The sequence below is a fragment of the Stegodyphus dumicola genome, chromosome 9 (genome assembly GCF_044657685.1).
Source record: "Stegodyphus dumicola isolate Sdum_Otavi_A_Nest chromosome 9, ASM4465768v1".
NCBI lineage: Eukaryota > Metazoa > Arthropoda > Arachnida > Araneae > Eresidae > Stegodyphus > Stegodyphus dumicola.
In genome coordinates this window covers 71112885-71134816 of record NC_140776.1, presented here as the reverse complement: position 1 = coordinate 71134816, position 21932 = coordinate 71112885, and the positions used below count along the sequence as shown (strand labels likewise).

General features: G+C 30.1%; 1 protein-coding gene across 2 annotated transcripts in view; it reads left to right on the top strand.

Moving 5' to 3' along the window:
• The window catches only part of LOC118199238 (retinaldehyde-binding protein 1-like), a 139207-nt gene that overhangs the window by 64421 nt on the left and 52854 nt on the right, over positions 1–21932 (top strand). For both annotated transcript variants that reach the window (XM_035371037.2, XM_035371038.2), the window contains exons 3-4: positions 1607–1846; positions 20442–20635. In XM_035371037.2, the coding sequence (XP_035226928.1) occupies positions 1607–1846; positions 20442–20635 (434 nt within the window). The remainder of the gene's footprint in view (positions 1–1606; positions 1847–20441; positions 20636–21932) is intronic.

Sequence of the window (21932 nt, the reverse complement as noted above, 5' to 3'; positions counted from 1 at the left end):
TTTTCGATATTTTTTCTGTATAAATTTCCGTTCTGTTCTTGAAATTCTTGTGAATTCAACTAAGTTGCATGATTTTTTCCCTGTGTCTCTAAATTTATGCACCCAAACAATAATTAAAAAAGTTATGCAAGTATTAGGTTATGTTGTCTTTAGGTATACATGTATGCATTTAAATGCATTTTAATTCAAAAATTCTAAATATTTCTTCCTTTCTATTTTATTTTGTTATTTAATGTGAAATAACTTTTTTGACAAAAATCTTATTCATTTTAAGAAGGTAAATAACTCACTTGCTCGTTCCTCTAAATTTATTATTAAATTGCAAGCTTTAGTTTCCCTTTAACAACAAGATATTTTATATTATGTGTAATTTTTTTAGTTTTCCAAAAAATATTTTTAATTAAAAATATATATTTAAATTTATAAAATCTGAAACTGATTCGCTTGCTTAAAATTTTTCTTTATAATTAATTAAAGTCTCAAAACTTTATTTTGGGTTTGATTTTAACTTGAAAATTTTTTAAGTAATTAAGAGTACATTTTATATTTTAGCAGTGCTGAATTTTAATATTCTTCAATAACATTTAAATAATTTTATAAATAAATTAAAATAACGCTCTTTAATTTAAAAAGAGTAGCAAATACGGGCCCTTCGGCACGGCAGTCAGCGACGTTAACCACTACACCGGTTGGGCGGCATCTTGACTGTATGACTCTATTTAAAGATGAACTGAAAAAGGTCTTGAAGCTGCTTGTTCAGTTAAAGCATTTTAATTTTCAAATTCATATATAGACTTTGATACAATTAAATACCAAGCAAGAACAGGATTTTAGCCGCCAAGGGGTTAAGAAAAAGAAAAAATAAGCCGAAATGAGCGGATTGTTAATAATATGACTGCAGATTATATATGGATGTTAAACAGCGAAATTCCAAAGTATCATACTACATAAAGAATAATAAATGCAGTTTTATAAATAAACAGGACAAGTTTAAATCAAAATTAACTAAGAGTTCTTTCTATGTAAATATTTGTATTTTAATATCCGCAATAAATATTTATTTTACTTTTTTCACGTATTATTGTTTACTGAAATATTTCATTCAATTAACTGTTTATTTAGCTCAATATGCCATGCGAAAGAATGCACCAGTCAAGAAACTTTTGACATAAACCGGAATCAAATTAACGAGGGGTAGCGAAACCCTAATGCCATTTTCAGGTTCAGCTGCCCCAAAATATTTTACACTTAATATTAAATTTTTAAAAGTTTTCCACAGACTTAAGTTTCACATACTTTCATTAAAATCGTGTAAACAATCTATTCTGCTTATTAAATTACTTTTATTCTTTTTTTGCTATTTTGAAAGTGAAGTACTTTATATCTGAATAAATATTTTTTTATGAATGGCTGTTTTAATTCATCGTTAGAATCCTTGGGCAAATTCTCTCTTAATGAAATAAATTTAAAATTTAATATATGCATTTTTCTCAATAAAGTGTGGTCAGTAATGGAGAAAATTTATTCGGCTGATAGGTAAACGACAAAGTCAAGAAACTTGTTATGAATTTTTCTTTTAATTCTTTAATTTTTATTTCTTTCGCAGCTGAAAAGAATTTATTCGTCCGAATGGACGATGCTTGTCTCTTGGCTTATTTGAGAGGAAAGAAGTATGACGTGGATAGAGCATTCAAGATGGTTCAGAACACATACAAACTACGTTTGAAAAAGAGCTTTTACGATTCTGAAAGTAATGATGTTGTCCATAATGTGTTTCGTGAGAACTTTATTGGCTTCTTACCATATCGAGCTAAAAATGGAAGCGTTATAATAGTGGTCAAAGCAGGTAAGTTGTTTCCATTAAAGTAATTCTAAATTTTACTCGTGTGCTAGTTATTCAATAGAAAAACTTAGATTTACATCAAGTATGTAAAAGAGCGGAAAACGCAAGATCGTAACAAAAGAAATATTTCTGATGTTTTTGGCTTTTTTTGCTTATCTGTTTATTTAGAATATGTAAATTATATAATTATTATGTAAATTAATGAGAATGATGATTCCAAAATTTATCGAAGAGTCTAAAAACTGTCATATGAATAGAAAATAACAGAGAAATGATTATGCGCTTATTAGCTGCAAAAACTAAATATAAAAAATAAATCATTCTTAAATATTTTCCTATTGTTACTTCAGCTATTAAAAGTATTACTCAAATACTTGTAATAACCTAGTAAATATTCAGTTACTAAGAAGGACAAATTTTTCTTATAACGTATAAATTATTATTTATTTGTGATAAAAATAACAAATATTTGGGTGATCCCTAAAATCTTTTCACATAACCTACTGCAATAGCTTCTTACGATAGGCACCACATTACTTGACGTAAATTTATAGTTCAATTATTTAATAATGTAATAGTACACCAAAAGAAAATATAAATATTCTTAAAACCTTTTATGGCAGTATAAATTAACCATTTAAAAATATTATTTTTATTATTAAATTGATCACTATTTTTTTTAACTAACAAAGGTAAATTTCTGGTAATGTTCATTTCATTACATTTCTTCAACCAAGCACCAAAAGTTTGGTTATAGGATACGCTTTTGCTTGTAGGCAATCATCAGACCCGGAATTTTTGGAAGCCTTAGTGATTAGAAAATTTGCGCCCGTATAAATTAAATATTTCAACAACTCAATACAAAATATATCTCTATTTCGTTTTTGTTTTCTAGAACAATTTAAATGGCATTTTTAAAAATAGGGTCTCAAGTAGCTGTCTACGTCACCTATTCTTGGAGTAGGCCTTGATATTTATGGTCATTAATAGGATGTTTAATAACTTTTGATAAACAATTATGTTCACTGATTATTCAAAAATTGTATTTTGAACTATGCAAAGTTCGTGTTCGACAATAATGACACATTAATAAGTTTATTCAGGGAGAAAGTAAGTTTTTTGTTATTAGTTTTGGACATTTTAATTAACTTGGGTAATGAAAATACTTCTTTTCCAACCAAATTCTAAAGATTGATTCTGATGTGTTTATTCATGATTTCAAAGCAATGTTAATTTTGAAAATCAAATTCTAAATGTTCTATATTTTAGATCTGCATAAATTTTATAGTATATTCATTTATTTTCGACCTGTTATTAATAATATTTTTTTTTATTTTGGAATATATCAAATCTAAAAACACACGCGTAGGATGAGCGAGTGCCTTGTTGCGCCTTTTCTCCTTAGAGAAAGAATAAATGCTTCCATGCTTTTCATTTCTTGACTACTTAGATTTGTCGCTGAAGGTACTTGACCTATCCTAATATGTATCCAGTTGGTCACGCATTTCCTTTTTGTTACAGTAGTTCCAATTCTTGATACAATTCTGCGATAATAGCATTGGCTGAATTACTTTACTGAGTTTAGTTGAGTGAAAAGTTGAGCACTGAAAGATCATTATATCATTTTCGGACATTTTTTACCAATTTGTTTCTCCTGTCTTTCGAATCAATCTATTGTTTGTTTTTTTTTTCTTCTCGTGTCAAAGTAACTTTGCCGTTGAAAATATCCAAAAGCATTATTTTTTCATACATTACTTGTTTCTTTTCCCAGCGGCTAATTTCTGTACCAGCGCGTGAGGCACTGCCAGTTGAAACCGCAAATAACAATTTAAGCCATTATTTTTTATTTAATTTCATATTTTGCCCGTAGCAAAGGTTGACGCACAAGCTTCACTTTTCGACGATTTTTTTGTAAAGGATATGCAATTGAAGTTTCGTCACACACGACAGGTAACGTAGAAAACAAAAAAAAAAGAACTAGTCTTCTTACATTGTTTCATTGAAACAAAAGCTGATATTTGCAATATTATTACACGTTTTCATTTCACTACAATGGAGTACCTAATATTTTTTAAATTACAGAAAATTATACATACAAAAAGATAAAACTAAAATGTAACAAGCACAATATAAAATTCGAAATAAACCTTATTATTAGAGTTTTAAAAATCACTGCAGGAAAAAAAATAATGAACATGAGTATTGAAAGAAAATACATTACACAAGAAAATTACTTGTTATGATGAAACAGCAAAAGATAAATAAGTAAGTAAATAATCAGTATAAAAAAACGAAAACAAAATTAGGGTTAAAATTGTAAAACTGCATCCTCAGAAATGACGGAATATACATAAGCCAGTTAAGCCCAAATTATGCATTTAGAGTTTTTATTATGGATACAATATATTAAAAAATAAAACAATTTACAAGAAAACAAAGCATAATGAGTACATTAAATTTATGAACATAAATTTAAAAAACTGTGCATCCAGAAATAAAATTAATATCAAATTGTTTTCATTCACATTTCTGGATGCAACTTTACTTTAAAAAAATCTATTTGAAATGGTGAAACAAATTTGACATTTTTATAAAACTTCTTTATAGAAATTCTGTACAGATAATTTTCCTATGACTATTAAAATTCTTTGACAGATTTAGCTTTTCATGTTAATTTTAGTTCACCCTTTGGTTTTGAAAACCGTTATATTTCTATCATTTTATCGAATGATTTTTCCCTCATCGTTTCAAGGCTTGACTGTAAAATTTACAAGAACGATATGGCCCAAAATGGATGTTGTCAAAAAAATTAGTAGCTTGCTGTTTTCATTGTGAGTTTCCTATGAATTTTAATTACGAAATTTCTGAAAATATTTTCAATTTTATAAAATTTAGATATTTTCTAAAACGGTTCTTTCGAAATAAATATTGTGTTATAAAATAAGTGTTTAATAAGTTTATGTAACACTTTGCTAAGATTTTAGAAATTAGAGCAAGAAATTTTTCAAACTTCTGGAAGACTGAACATTGTATGTATTTATTTTAAGATAGCTATGCATGAGTAAAGATATCAGTGCAGGTTCGAGAAATTATTTGGAAATCTAATAAAAGGATAAAAACGTTAACCATCCCACTTCCGAGAAATGTTCCTCATTAGAAATATCGAGAGATAAGTAAATAAATAAATATTTTAGAGGTCAAAATAAGAATATAAGGAATCAAATTCAATGTACTCATGATCAGATGAAGTTACTCATCAAGTAAGCTAATATATGTATAATATATATATAAGATACATAATATATATATAAAAGATATATAATATATATATATATATATAAGATATATAATATATTATATTTATATATTATTAAATATATAATATATATATATAAGAAATTTAAAACCAATTTTACACAAAGACTCAAAATTACAAAGAACTAAAAGGCATGTACTAATTTAATATTGTAAATAAACATACGCGTTCGCTTAAAACCCTCTATTTAGAAATACACTAAAAGAAATTTTAATTGAAAAACAGCATGCATATAAAGCATTAAAAATGTAGGACATTCAACGAAAATAAAAAAAGTAAAATATTAAAACAAAAATATTGATTATTGCAATTCCGCAATATTTACTCTTTTGCTATTTCGGATGCCTGAGGTTACCTGTGCGTTTTTCAAAATGGTTATCATCCTTTCACCTAAAAATTAAGGGCAACAAAATAGCTTCGAATATGCGCGGAATGCCTTGAATAGTCGATTTTAACACATTTCGAATATTTGCATTTAACATTTAAGCTAATTAGCAGAAAATATAAATGGAGTTTTACAAAATCCGAAAAAGAATCATTTGTTGAGTATCTGTTGACTGCATGGAGCTTGCCAGCGGGAATCGAGTTAATAAGCTACAATTTTAGGAAGTTTTAAGTTAATTAAAACCTGTTTTCTAAGAAAAATCCTTGGTTTAAAAAATAAAACTAAAGTTTTGGATAATGAGAAATTTTCCTTCTTAAACAGGAATTTCTTAAACACTGAAAGATCTTTTAGTTTATACATTACAAAACCATGAATTGTGACATAAAAGGAAATAAACAACTGAATATTTTAATCTTTGTAATCAGTGCAAGAGCAAATGAAAAGTAATCATGCACTTTTTAAGAATTTTGTTTTTCTTTTAAAGGCTTTTTTCCTTTTAAATTAGCGCGCAAAAATCTAGCAATGTGTTTGTTTTCTCTTTAAATTTTTTTTACGCAACACTCTATTTTTTTTGGGGGGGGATGCTTGTTTCTTAAAACTATCCGTCAAACAATTATTCATTTTTTCTTTATTATTACGCATAGCGGATAATATCAAAGAACGAATTGAAAGCAAATGAAACTTGTAAGTAATACAGATACATTCTTTTCTGGATCTGCATTAATTTTGGATCTTATTAGTTGTAACAGACACACAATTTTTATCTTCCGTCATATTTAATATTTTAACTACATGTAAAATCTAAAACGCCAACAAATACGACCTTCTTAATGCTACATATCTAGACTATTTGATCTTGATGTAACAAAATTTGAGGAAATCACGTGAAATAATTAGAATTTCAATAATTTTAACGTAGTAACTTGCAGTGCTATTCAAAATGATTCAAAATAGGATTTTTACCTTTGTTTTACATTTGAAGTCATCATCTAAATTTTCATATACTTTTTTCATTTCAGTATACGTCCTTGCATTATTAGATCACATAACTCTGCTTTAGATTTTAACTTTTTTCTGGCGCTAGAGTATATATTATCTAACTTGTGTTTGATGCATCACAAACTTTCAGATTAAGCGCCAGAAACTCCACTACCCCAACAACTGCCACCACTACCGAATAAGAATTAATTCAATGCTTTGAGAAAACGTTCTTTAGACACAAATCTTGTTTTTCACTGCGCATTCTTATTTTAAGTTGCTTATGCCAAATTTTGGAGTATTTTTCTTCGACTACAAAATTTTAACATTTGCTATGAATTTTTTCTCTCTCAGAAGATACGAAATATATGTAACTTGGTTAATCAAGTTACTGAAAAAGTTAACACTAAAGGTAATCAGAATTGTCTGAACTACAGGCGAAATTAATGGTGAAAATTTAAAAATAAAGAAATTTAGGTTGCTTCCTGAACAAGGCAGAAGAAAAGACGTCGGAATTTGATCCACTGATAAATCCAAACAGTGATATTCTAGCAATATCTGGATTGACTACAGTGAGAAATATTGGAATCTGGAATGAGCGAAACAGAAAAAAGTTCAGAAGCAGTGGAAGTATCAGAAAAGTTAAATAAATTCGCAACTTGGGCTATAAAATCTGAACAATAAATTTGATCGAATGTTCAGTCAGGCCTAACATTTAAAATTTCTTCGATTGATTCTTTCTTTTCAATAAGATTCTGTGCCTAACGATTTCTGAAACAACTGCTGAGTGATTGATTCTAAATAAAAAGTTTATAGCTCTTGGCATCAAAATATTCTGCTTCAAAGTTTCAAAGAAAACCTTAATGTTAAACTTAGAGGCGCTCTGTAAAAGTTTAAATAAACTTTATTAACGGGTTTTCCTGACGAATTTGTATTAAATAAAGCAATAAAACTACAGAAACTAGCGGCAAAATTGTTTAATTTCTCAGTTTCGTTCTACGTACTTAAATAAAATAAATAAATAGGTGAATAAAAAGACATAGAATACAAGATACATAAATAAATAAATAAATTACATAAAATAAATAAATAGATAAAGCAATAAAGTTACGTAAAGAAAACAATGGAGAGGTTTTATCATATTTTCAGTAAAAAAAAATAAGACGAAACAGTGATTATCTTTTAAATAGTAGCTCTGTTAAAACAAGCAACTAAAATCCTAGTAGCTCATTTAAAAAAATAAAAAACCTGCATATTAATTATGCAACGAACTATTTATTTGAACTAAATTGTGTCAAAACTCCAACTAGAAGCTCTTACAATTTATGACAGATAAGAATACAGCCATTTTCACGCTCGAGACCCATACACCTACCTTTACTTGAGAAATTCAAGATTGCTAATTATAGAGCCTGCAGACAAGGTAGCCTTTATAACGGAGGAGAGAGGGTTATAGTATTAGCTTGAAAATTACAAGTAGCTCCCAACCAGATCTAGTTATATTACAAAATTTATAAACTAGGACTTATAAGTAATGGTAATAATAATCCTCTCCTATTTGTTTCAATTTACTGGCCTCTTAACTTAATCAAGGTTTAGGGAACATTCAGGTTTCATCATAAATTTAGACTATTCCACAGTCTTCATTGGTAACTTCAAATGTAAAAATACTAGGAATTGTCAAAATAATAGTATAACAGCAGAATTCAGTTTAAATATGCTATCTGAAGGTTATATGGTGTTTTCGAGTCAAAAGCTCTGAAGAACGTTTTATTCAGTAGATTGTATATTCCGAAACTTAGAGTATTCTAAAAATAGAATTCCAAAATATTCAATATTCCGGAATATTGAATATTTTGGAACCGAAACTTAGAGCAAAACAAGTATATTCTTTAACAGTATTCTTCTAATATTAATGACGTAAACACATCAGATCCTCTTTCTGATTTCTGCTAATAGATAAAAGAGAACTCGCGAAATTGATGAGGGAAAAGCTTTACAGTGGATCTTTCTAATTAATCTACTTTCTATAATTTCTCCTGCTTTCTAATTATGTTTCTCTGCTTTCAAGCCATTAGGAATAGAAAGAGAAATTAAACTCAACATAAAACGTTTAATGCCGTTGCTTAAATTACTTTCATCATTGAAAATACGAATTTTACATTTTCCAAATATAATTGGTAAAACAAGAAACAAGAATATATTTTCGGAAATTCTGCCAGAGACCTGACGAATTTGAGGATAAGCGAAGATACGATCAATATGACAATGAAGTCTTCTATATTGAGACTTCTTTAACAATAAGTGCTTCATAATTAGCTTTATATCACGAAGATCATTCACTCTGAAGAATTATTAAGTCTATAAAATGATACCAACAAAATCTTCTTTATCATATCAGACTCTCAAACTTAGCCTTCTTTAAGATCGTAAGCAACATTCTTTGTGAACTCATTGAAATGAAGTTGATGATCTGTATTACTAACCAGCATTCCTAAGATTTAAATATAGATAATCAAGAACAGTTTATTATTAATCAAGCCAACAGAACTAAAAGCGCAGAAGACTTCTCCAAAAGACGTTGATCATATCGTAGGGGGAAAGTCTGTCGCTGAGATATATACCTGCAGTAGATACATTTAACAATGCTCTTCTGCCTCTTCCTATGATAGTATTACAAATTCATGGGCACATCCTAAATTTTATTTTATCTGGAATTTAGCATTAATATGCGCAATCAAAATCCTGTAAAGGCCAATCAAATTACATATTTATCAATTGCTAATGGCAAAATTTCTGGGGGGGGGGGGAATAATTGCTAAAAGAACATAGTACCTTTTTGCGGTAGTGAACCTACTGCATGACTATATATATATATATATGACAAAAAAATATCCAAAATAAATATTCTTCAATGCAAAAATGCTAAACTTCTTGAAGGATCTAATTTAGGATTAATATTTTCAACCTCCATTTACGATTTTTTTAGTTTAAATGATGCTGTGTCTGTAAATTTTGTAGACCGGTGTATTGAAAATGCCAGACCGAATTTTTCAAATTACTTTACGGAAAATATTAATAAGTTGATGACTGTATGTTCTGATAAATAGAAAATGAAGCTCAATGCTTCTATGAACACCTTTATAGCATTTAAAATTAAGGAAAACAGCAACCTTATTTCGGCGCAGTCTTTTAATAAAACTATTGATTTCGAGGGCGATCAGCTATATATCCCTCTTCTTACGGGAACAGATCCTTTTCCTGGAAAAATATTCTTGTTATTGAAGGAGAGAAAACTGTGCTGATCACCTTCAAAGTCGATAAAGTTTTATACAAAATCGGTACCAAAAGATGACTGCTGTTTTGCCCAATTTGGCATGTTTCTCTTGCAGTTTGACCTTAATAGCATTCCTAGAAACATATAGAAACATATTATCTAGTCCTACATTAAGGACCTAGAAACATATTATCTAGTCCTACATTAAGGATTAAGTATTCGGAGCTTATGTTCAACGAGAAATTAAATTAAAAAGTTGTTATCGTCTCTACATAATAGGTAATGTAAGTCGACAAAACTCTTCATGAGTGAGTAAACTCTCAGTAGTTGTAGATCGGGCCTCAGTCTAGACACCAAAAGGCGTCTGCATTGAATTCCATTCTAAAATTCTTCTTGTGTTTCGAACTCTGAATCTGTCGTTTGCTGGCCGGACGTGCTACTATCCTAAGAACATGCATTCAGACGAAAATGTTTTACATATCTCTTCCACTTACTGGCTGACTAGGTTAAGCAAGATATTCAGTCGGTGGGGACGAATTTTCATTTACCACATTTACATCAGCCATTATTACATAACAAATTTTCCAGCCAGAATATTGAAAAAATATCTTATTCCCTAGCCTGAATTCGATCTCAAGATCTTCCTAATGATAGACAAACATGTTGCCAATTACATTAACAGAATATGCTTTCAGCAAAGGTGAAAATTCCTTGCAATTTTAATATATTTGAACTGGTTTATTTGATTATGACAAAGCATTCGAAGGCTTACCTAACAGGGGAATATCTTGGTGGATGACTTTTAAGGGAAACTGGCGCGTGTATACCTTACACATGGAGAAAACCACGAAAACACCCATGCGGTCAGCATGTTCACTGGGATTCGAACCATGGACAGAGCTACCAGTGTTCAGCCCCTTTACCGTTCGGCCATTGGTGGGTGTAATTTTAGTATAAGTGATTAGTAAAGATTATTATTTATTTTAGATTTTGGTCATTAGAAATATTTATAAAATCTCCATAAAACAGCCGTAACTGTCATAGTCATTTATTTTAATATAAGTAGCCATTTTGTAAAACTATTTGGTTTTTTTGGGAGGGATGAAAGAAGTAGACGTCGAAAAATCAGCTTTACTCTAAAGACGATTCGGAACACAAACCTTCCAACTGCTAGTTGTACGTACTACCAGTTATACCACAACGGCATGTACGGGGAAAAGACGGTAATTTCTTACATTCTTTCCCCATCTGAAGGGAAATTGTAGAAAATGGGATAAGACCCAATCAACTAAATCCAGGTAATGATGAATTATCTTTTGCTACATTTCTGTCAAGAGCCATTAGAGAAAGTTTTAAAATTTTGGGAAGCCACAATGGCAGGATAAACTAGCTCTGCCCTCGGTGGAGCTAACTCCATTTTCATAATCCAATGTTGTAATGAGTGTACTCAACAGCTTGTGTTATGTAACTTTGCCTAATTTTATGCTTAAATGTAACAACTCCGATGTATAACTCCAGCGCTCCTTAGGAGAAAAAGCATACAGTTAGTTCCAATTTTTCAAACTCTAACTGGTTAGTATGTTGAGACAATACCTGTTCGATTTTGCCTTGACGTCTTAGGTGTACCATGCACCCTGTTTAACTACTATCTCCTCATCCTCGGCGGATGCAATATCTTCGTATCCTCAGCAGATGCGAACTCCAAATCTTCCGTTTTACTAGCAGGATGTGCTATCGATTACAGAAAGACGAGTGGAAAAAGGATAAACGAGTGGAAGAAGGTTAAAGAGACCCCAGGCGGCGAAATTCGGATGGTGACGAATTATCATCAGGCTACATTACAGGCGGGCGCTAATACAGAGAATATTAGGTTTCGTCTCAGAAAACATTAAAATTTAACTATGCCTTGACTGGGATGAGAGTCATAGATCTTCCCTTTGTTAACCAAAAATGCTACCAGTTATATTGAAAATACACATTGGAGAAAGAGGTAATTTCATATAAACAACGCAACTTTGGCATAAAAAAATCACAGTTCAGATTTTTCCAATATAACTGAAGGCACAGCCAATATACAGAATAAAAAATCTAATTAAAAATAATTTACTAAATTCATTAGATGAAAATTGGAACATCAGATATAGTTTACCTTTACTTTCTCCCATGACAAGTTACATTTGCTCGTATTTATAGCGCTATTCAGTAATATTTAAGATTCAACATCAACGAAATGAGTTTCTAAATGTAATTATCTTTCGGTCATTCGGATTATAGAAAATTAGCATTCCTCAATAGAAAGTCGCGGAAACAGAATTATGTGCTTTTTCTTCTTTAGTCTGAAAGTTAGAGCACAACACCCATTATAAAGTTGTTTAATAAAATTGCAATGTATATATGTCCCATACGTGCGTAATTAGTTTAAGAACCAAAAAGTCGCGATTTGGTCACGCTTGTTATGTACTTTTATTAATATACTTATCTTCAAATTAATATGTTTATAGTTAAAATAAAAACCATTTTTTAAAAAAATGGTGCCCGAAAGAGTTCGGATACCTTAATATATACGAACTTGAGACATTAAAGATTTACATCGTTATCGCTCGGAAAACAATCGATGCTTCGCAGTATGAAAAGTTAACATTAATTTAACTTGTCAAATATTTGTTTGCAAGTTTATATTCATCAAAAAGCATTTGAAAAAGCAATTTAAATATTGTTGAAACTTACATTTTAAAAACTGGTGAGTACTGCTAAATAGAAATAATTAAATAAAGCGTATTAGTAGAGAAAAAAAATAATTTGCTTTCTCTACTAATAAAATAAAAGTGCTGTATAAACATTCATAGGGTAACTTCCCATACACGACATTTTCCAGTTTATTAAAATCTCTGTGCTTTCAATAAATTTATCTTCTCTTCTTTTAACAAATTACGCTATTAAACTGATAATATTAAGTTTAATATAATCGACAATGTTTAATATAATCGGCATTTTATAAATAACATGTGTATGTAAAAGGTAAATTTCACTTTGTTTTCAGATTAATTGTATTTAATAAAACCTTTAATTTGCATATAATATATATCATTGGTTCTAAGACGCACTACTTAAAAATTCGATAATATTCTGATTCCAACCAGCAAATGTTGAAGAAACGTGATGCCTCACGTGCTTTGTTTTTCTTGATTAACCAACCAGTCACTCAGTTGTAGTTACGGAGAGGAAATGGCAAAATGCGTGCTTTCATTTCCTTCTCAAACGAAAAAAAATTTTAAAACAGACCTAAGAAGTAGAATTTTACGTATATTTTTCAAGTGACTCACATATTTGTAGAAATTCATTACCATTTCCCCGAAACTATTATGAAGCACTGCTCTTTCACTTTTGTTACTAAATTGTGAATTCATTTATTTTCCAAGCTTTTTAAATAGGGATGTTTAAAAGTAAAATAAAAGAGATGTATGTATAGTAGCAAACTCAGACAAGAAAATTAAGCAGTTAGAAAAGTGCAAAAATAGTACTTTTCATAGTATCTGTTTTGCATCTATTGCAACAGGCAATATGCAATGAAAATATAAAATTATGAAAGAACATGGAATGTGTAATTATGAACTTAGGGCTACGCTGGTTATCCTTCTTTTCAACCAAATGTTTGTTATTGCTACGTGTTTTCCAATCAAACTGATAATATTTAAGTAGCGGGTATGAGATAAAACAGACGCAATAAAACTCATCTTAAAACGTTAAAAAATATGTTTTAATATTTGTACAATTAATTTTAAATTTCCATTTATTGCTTGGTTTCTAAAACAGAAGACATAACTTATTAAAAATTTCGTTGGAGGTTATAATGAATGTGGGTAATATATTCACATATAGGACAGTTCCTCTAATGAGAGATGTCTAGTAATTTTAAATTAATTGTAAGCATTTTTTGTTTGTGTCCTCATATTTTTAATATCTGCATTTCAAGTAGTTAATGCTATTATTTATCATAATCTTTCAAAGGAGTGTAAAACGAACTTTCTATTCTTGCTTAGTCATTGATTTAGCTTTTCGGTTGAGTGTCTGCATATCTCTGAGCGTGACATAACTATAATCATATTTTCAAAGTCTCTGAACTGTACAATTCATCTAAATCTGCCTTTTATCTGTATTGCAATAAACCGCAACAGTGGATTTTCCAAATTAGAGGGTTGTAGTCCTGAGATTTTCTAAGGTAAAACCCAGACGAAGAGTCTGAATGTTCTTTTGTAGAGACTGATGGTTACCCTGAATGCATGAATAATTTACGTGGGATTTTTGAAAACAAAGAGATGTGTTTTCATTTCGGAAGTTGAAGGTTAATTTATTGGCTGCTTGATAAGTTTTTAAACAAGTTAATCATATTTAATTGAAAATGAATGCAACTTAAAGAGCTTAGTATTGATTTTATTTAGTTTTAGATGCTAATTGTATACTATTTTTGCGCGGGGAAAGAAACGAAGCACCATGAAGAAAGCAACTGTTTTTATTGAAATTAAATACATGTAGAACTCATGCACAGGTAATGCAATGACTAAAAATTCAAGGTCAAAGGAGCTGTCAGTCGGTAGCTATTGGACATTTAATGTTCAAATGGAATGTTGACATTGAATGTTCAAGTGAACCCGATGGTGGCTGACAGCCAATTAGTATCACATAGTGTTTAGAGATGAATCCCGTTTCAGTCTTTGAACAGATGGCCATCGCGTTCATGACTGGGCCCAAATCAGCCTTTACTTTACGAAGGCATACAGCCATTACCGCTGGTAATGATGGTGCGGGGGTAGCTATCTCTTAGTACAATAATAGGCCAACTCTAGTCATCTTGCATACAATTTTAACAGCTCAACGATATGTTGATGATATCCTGCAGCCGTTTGCGTTACCCTTAATCTACAATGCTTACAAGTACGCATCGCCGCCAAGGGGATTCACTAGCTACTGATTTGAATAATCAATATGTAACTGCTAGGTACGGATGGGTCTTACGCCTTTAAATTTTTAATTATTTCATTAATTGTGTATGAGGTTTATGCCTATTGAATTTTAATAAAAGCAATCATTTCCTTTTTAGTGCTTTGTTGTTTTTTTTCCCCAAAAGTGTGTTTTTGAAATTCTTAACTGATAAAGGTTTTTAATTTGGGAATGATTTTTATTTAATTAAGTTACAAGCAAATTGAAAATAAGAACTGAAATGAAGAAAATATTTTTACTAAATTCAAAAAATAATTATATGCATGTTATTATTATATCTTTGTACACTTACTTTCACGACTTAGAATATTTTTCGTGCTATAACGCGTCCTCAAATACTATATAGCTTTGTCATAGAAACTTGCTGTAACGATCTCATTCAGTGATTTAAGAAACCATCAATCAAATATTCGACCTTTGTTTTCGTCATTGACAACTATTAGTCATAGCAAACTCTAGTATCATTTACACAAAATTCTAATACGTAACAGTTGCATTCACGAACAAAAAGAAAAAGTTTCCCGCGTTTTATTCTTCAGATTAAAGAAACCTGTAGCCAGAACGAGTTTCTTATTTGGTGGGAGTATTGACGTAATTAAACGCGTACTATAGAAGTAAAAAAGGGTGGAATGAAGAGACGTAAAAAACTAATTGCTTAGCATGGAATGTATCTAAAATTCGCAAACATTAATTTGCTTTTATTTTTTGTGATTTTTATTTTAAAGTTCCTGAAAAAATAAAAATTTTGGCAATTTTGGTAAACTATTAATGCCACTTTTTACAACAGACTTAAATCTTTTATTCAAGTCCAAGTTTAAATGAAACTAAATTTAACAAATTTCTGTAAAAAAATTTCTGAAAGCTTTCAGATTTTATATTACGTCGAAAGGGGCATTTTTAACGTTTTGTATGTTACCTTTATTAATTAAATATATGCGCACTTAAACCACATAAAATTCAATTCAACAGCAATATCAAAAAATACTTAAAAAGAGCATATCTTTATAATTTTCCATACACAGTCTCGCGCACTGGAGATAAAAATGTTTTTTTTTTCGAATAGTGTTGCCATTGCTCGCTTCGAAATCGTTGAAAGTTTGTTAATCAAAAATTCATTGAAGTTTTACAAAATATGAAAAAGATAATAAAAGAAATTCGAAATTCGGGCTTCCAGATGCACATGTTCCGATGGAGGATACCGTTATTCAGAATTTGATGCCTCTTAGGTACTGTCTTTTTTTTCGCAATGCGAGAAACATACATGCTTTCATGCATATTCTTCATTATTTAATTTCTTTAAGTGTAGTGCAGGGTGATAATGTTTGGTCTCAACAGTTTAAAAAAGCGATTCGCCGTTTATAGTGAATCAGCGCAAAATGCCAAAACAAAATTAATAGCCATTCCGCGCAAATTGCACCTTTGGGCTAATAAATGAAGTTTAATATCATAATTTTATACATCAATTCTATATAGAATGTACCTTTGCACGTACGCTGCCTTTCTTAATCCTTCTAGTTTTTATGAATCAGTATGCCCCACCAGTGGCTGAGTGGTTAATACCGCTAAATAGTGGATGCATGACCCAGGCTCGATCATAAGCAAATAGGATAGCTACATATTTAATTTTCCCCATATGCAACGTAAATACGATCACTTAAGTTTAAAATATCCTCTGTGAAAGTATCGTTTCTTTTAAGCAGGTAACCTTCATGTGCTTTTCTATATTTAAATAACCTAACATAACAATCTATGGATCACTTTAGGTTGATTTCCTAGACACTCTGAGGTGAAATGGTAACTATCGCTTTGTGTCAAAATTTTTCCAGATTTACATCGCTATCATTTACATAAAATAAATGGTATTCTGCCAAATTCCTCAGTGGGCTGATAATAGATACATAAACGTGAGCTTGATTGACGCAATAAAAAAATAACTATGATATATAACTACAAAGATAACTATTTCCCAAATTTGATTTTGTACTCCTCAACTAATTGAAGCAAGCATAAGACAATTTCCAGTTTTAATTCTTACATGTTTATACATGCAAACGAAAATTAGTATGATATGGACGTTCTATAACATATATTAGAATCTTAGGCAAAAATAAAAAAAAATAAAGTAAAAATTAAATTAAAGTTCTTAACGTTCTTAAAGTATTCTTAAACTCTTAACTTTCAAAAGGTAGCTTTTTGAAGTCAATGGGTTTCAATTGGAGAGAACATAAAATTGCAGTTTTCAGTGTGACAGCATTCTTAACCAATTTGCGTTTTCTTTATTGCTTTAGTTTATACCCAAGTTTTTAATGGTTTCAAATAAATAATTTATTTTTGTTTACATTCGCCATTAGTTTTTGATAAAATTCTTTGATGCAGTGAAAGCTATTTACTAAATGCAAATATCATAGGAATTTTCAGAATACCGAATATATAATAACTGAAAACAAGTTAGTAGGTCTTTTCCCAACTTTTGTGATTTCCTTAGGTGATAAACAAGGTTGTTTTATTAAAATGGGAATATCATGACATCCTTCAGTAAGTTATTTCATTTTTGCACTGAAATAGAAACATGTTTTAATGAGCCTTTTTTGCGTATGGATTTGAGCCACTATTATATAAATAGTTCATGCTCGAATTTTTAAACAAGGTTTCTTTTATTTCATTATGAAGTCTTTATCTTTTGGATAAAGTTTACGTTTCCCCTTCAATGATTGCTGTACCTTGTTTGGTTTGAAAAAATGTTTCCGAGATTGAAATTAAATATTCTCATAGTATGCCGTCATAAAAACAATTAAGATTCGCTTCTTCGGTTTTTTCGAATATTTTCTGCAAAGACTATTTTAATTTTTTATACACCATGTAATATTTTTCAATGTTTACTTTTTCTCCTTGTAATTGCAACAATTCTTGCCGCTTTGGAACATTATTTTGGAACATGCTGGTATACGATCAAATTTTATTTATTTTTTATTTAAAATGTATATTACTAAAAATATCTCAATGCTTTCGGATAATAACACAGAATATCTTTGTCAGATAATGAAAATTAATTTAAAGAAATTACATAGATGAATAATTTTAAGTAAATTTGTAGCGCCGTTTTCGATTTATATAAAACAATATTTCTGCAAGGGGTTTATTTAATGTTTACATAAAGATTACTTATAGAAATGGACAAACTTGAAAACCATTTTATTCAAAAACAGCAATTGCAATGTTGCCCATGAAGACGTTTAAATATAATTTACATTATCAGATTAAATTTTCCAGTTTGATTCTGCTGTGTTAATCATATATTTGTTCTCTTTAATTGTAAAAAGAAAAATTTAACTAATAATAGAGACAAATTCAGTTAATACTACTATTCTGTTCACTGTCGCCCAGACGGAATAGTGGTTAGGGGAGACTATTACGGTACCGAAGGCCCCGGGTTCGAATCCCAGAGAAGATATGGATGTTTGTAAATGTATAGTGTCGGCGCGGCATGGTGACACTCTAAATATGGGAAGAGCCGAAAGGAAGAGGGTGGAAGGTGAGAGACCCTCGGATTCACTCCGGGCTGCTTTCCCTCAAATTGAGGGGGGTGGAAAATAAAAGTCCATCCTCTCTTTGGAATGGGCTCTGGCACCCATTGTTCCGTATCACATGGACAAGACAGCAAAATTCTATTCACTTTTTAACTCGAGATACTAGTTCCCTTCTCAATGGCGCATTTTCGTTTTCGTCATTTTCCTATAGTTGGGGGAAAGGGTTATGTTTCAGGAAAAGATTATGTTCTGTTCAAAACAATAGTACTGCAAATTTAATCACGCTACCCCGAACTCTGTTGCTTATTATTAGCTACTTCACTTCTCTAGTCATAATCTTTTGTTACATTTGTTGCATATAAACTGCTGTCTTATATCCATATTGATTAGCTATCAAACTAACCGAAAAATTTTCTAAAAATAGATTTAGATAAATTTGAATCTGAAGTTGAGCGAATCTATTTGTTTTGTGATGAAGCAACGGCACATCTTTATAAAATATTATAATATATTTTCAATCCCTTATGGTATCAATTCAATTGCCAGATATCACTTATTACTGTATCACTTTTACGGCTTTTTTATATGCATTCCTGTCAGTAATTAAGCAACATTTTTGTTCTTTTAGGCCACTTTATTGACATTCAACAGCTTAAAATATACAAAAGTTCGCATTCTGTGCTCCCGTTTTCCGGCGTGACGGAAAGAGTTGTTTAGTCTTTTCTGAAGCTCGGACACAGTTACCGCCTTTTTCTGAAAGTTTCGCAAGTTTTGTTGCTTCGCTATAGTTTTGTCGCTTAGTTAGCAGTGGACATTTTTGTCCATAAACCGTGAAAAGAATGTAAAACGTAGCCAAGGACAGGCAAGTTAAGGAGAAAGTGAAGTAAGTTCATACACGTGTTTATAGTGATGTAATTCAGGGATTTTCATGGTAGTGACTGCTACCCCTTAGGAGATTAACAAAATGTTGTTGGTGATTGCAGAAGCATTTTTTAGGTTTTAATTTTAAGGATAACAAATTTTATTTAAGGTACTATTGCACATATGTGTTTTAGCTCTTGTCTCAAAACAAGGTTATTCCATGTTACATGTATATAATTATTTTTAGAAATATTTATTTTTCTTTTAATAATACACATTAGATAATTATTTTTAGAACACATAATTATTTCTTAGAAATATTTATTTTTCTTTTAATAATACACATTAGATAATTATTTTTTAGAAATATTTATTTTTCTTTTAATAATAACATCTGCCTGACAGATTTACAGAAGTCTCAGTAGTAACGCTGCCACGTGTTTAATCAAGTTGTGAATTTATTCAGTTGGGAGGGTCGCGCAAAGATAGTAAGCAGGATACGAAACATTTTGCTTGATCCAAAGGGGTCGTCACAAATGAAAAACCTTTGAGCAATCTTTACCTAACTAAGAAAACAACGCATAACGTAAAACTGGGGTTAATAAATTTGAAATACTGTTACAGCATGTAATTTTTCCTTGAAATAAGCAATACTGAAGTAATTCTTGCATAAGTACCGTGTAAAAAATGTTAAATGTAACCATTACTATGTAAAACTAACATCTGCCTGACAGATTTACAATTTTTGATGTTTAGCTAAAACATTTCATTACAAATTTTAAAACATCAGATACCTCAAAATGAAATTTAATAAATCGGCTTTTCTAAGCAAATAAATCTGATAAAATTTATACAATATAAGGTATTTTCTTCCTCCTTCCAGCATGCCTTCGTGGTTAACGGTAACACATTCGGCGCGTATTCGAGAGGTTCCAGGTTTGAGTCCTGGCGAGGGGCCGATTCCCAGATTTTTTACATCTTCTACTTCAAAATAGCCTAATGAACTACGAAACGCAGTATTTTAATACAAACTTTAATCATATTGATAGCTAACTTATATCCATATTGTTTGTTAATGTTATATAAAACATTAAAAACAAACATGATGATGATGATTTAATGAAATCTGATTTACATTAAATAATCTTCTTAAATAAGTCTAAAAATCTAATGATTCTTTTTAATTATCTGAATTTTTATTTGTTAAGGGAAACAAAGCTGCAAAATAATACATAAATTTCACTTTAACATTTTAGGTATGTGGGATCCAGAAAAGGTGGACCGAGACCTGTTAATGTGGGTTGTGACCCACTGCATGATCCATTCTATAGAAGACCCCGCCACGCAAGTCGCAGGATATACAGCTGTTGTCGATGTCAGAGGTGTCAGCAACAGACACTTAAAGTTGCTCACCTTCGAAAATATCATGCTACTCATATATTCCACTCAGGTAAATCAATAAGCCCTCAGCTATTTTTATTTATTTGCATTTCTTTGTTTATTAATTTATTATTATTAATTTTTTTTAACTTCAGGAAGAATTTTTAGGAGTACATTTTAGAATATGTTCTGATTATTTCTTTCACTACCTATGATTGGTTTTAATTGGCCTGTCTGTTAAATGCGTTAATATTTCGATATAAATATGTATTTTAATTAACTACTTGGACTTTCATAAATGTATAACCTTATTGGCCTACATATAAGACGATTTACCCTTACTTAAAATGCCTTTTTAAGAATACTCTTGTTTCATTTAAGCAACTTAAAAGTTTAAAAATATATATCGTGATAACGATTATCCCGTAAATAATAAATTAAAAACTCCGATATAATCGTTTTTATTCGGTCATACGATATTTGTCATTCAGTATGTATTATCTCATTATTTAATAGTAATAAATTACTATTAAGTAATAAGGTAATACATACTGAATGAAAATTAATTAAAATACTTTAGATTAAATTAAATTTTTAATTAATTAAAATATTCTGAATTAAACTAGTTTTTTAATTTTCTTTAAATTTGTTATTATTATTGTAGTGAATATAAGTTTATGAAAAAAGAGTAAATTAACTAATTGCACAAATATAGCTAATAAATATTGTTTGAATACAGTTCTTTGTAAGCAATTCAAAAGGCCGTGGCTTTAAGAGGTTGCAGAAAATATGCGCTTATTTTTTCCTCAAATTGTGGTATTTGAAACTTTTAATTATTTTACTCGAGGAACACTTCATGGTATTTGATTCATACAGAATGTCTTGAAACGGACATTAAAGGCGGCGTTCTTATATTCGCAAACAATTTTATTGATAGGTCGCACTGTAATCGTCTAATATGTTATGCTCAGAAAGAGCGTAAGGTGAAATTTAAACTACGATATTCACGATCAGTGGTTATTACATCTCGTAACTAAAGAATGAAATTCGTTGTCATTTTTCTTAAAAGTCTGACTGCATATATCGTTAATTAATTACTCAAGTACTCTTGTTCTTGAAGACAATATGTTGGATTTTTTTATGTAGATAAAATATGTTTCTACGACAAGAAATTATTCACTATTACGCAAATATGCATCAACTTTTCCTCTTTAACCATTTTTGAGATATTAATTTTAAAATTTGTGATGCCCTTTCCGGGACACCCTGCAAATGCAAGACTTAAATATGCAACTGATTTCTGGTAAAGCAGCTTGCTTTATGTGAGGAGATTTAACATTTATTGAAATGGATTAAAAGCTGTATTG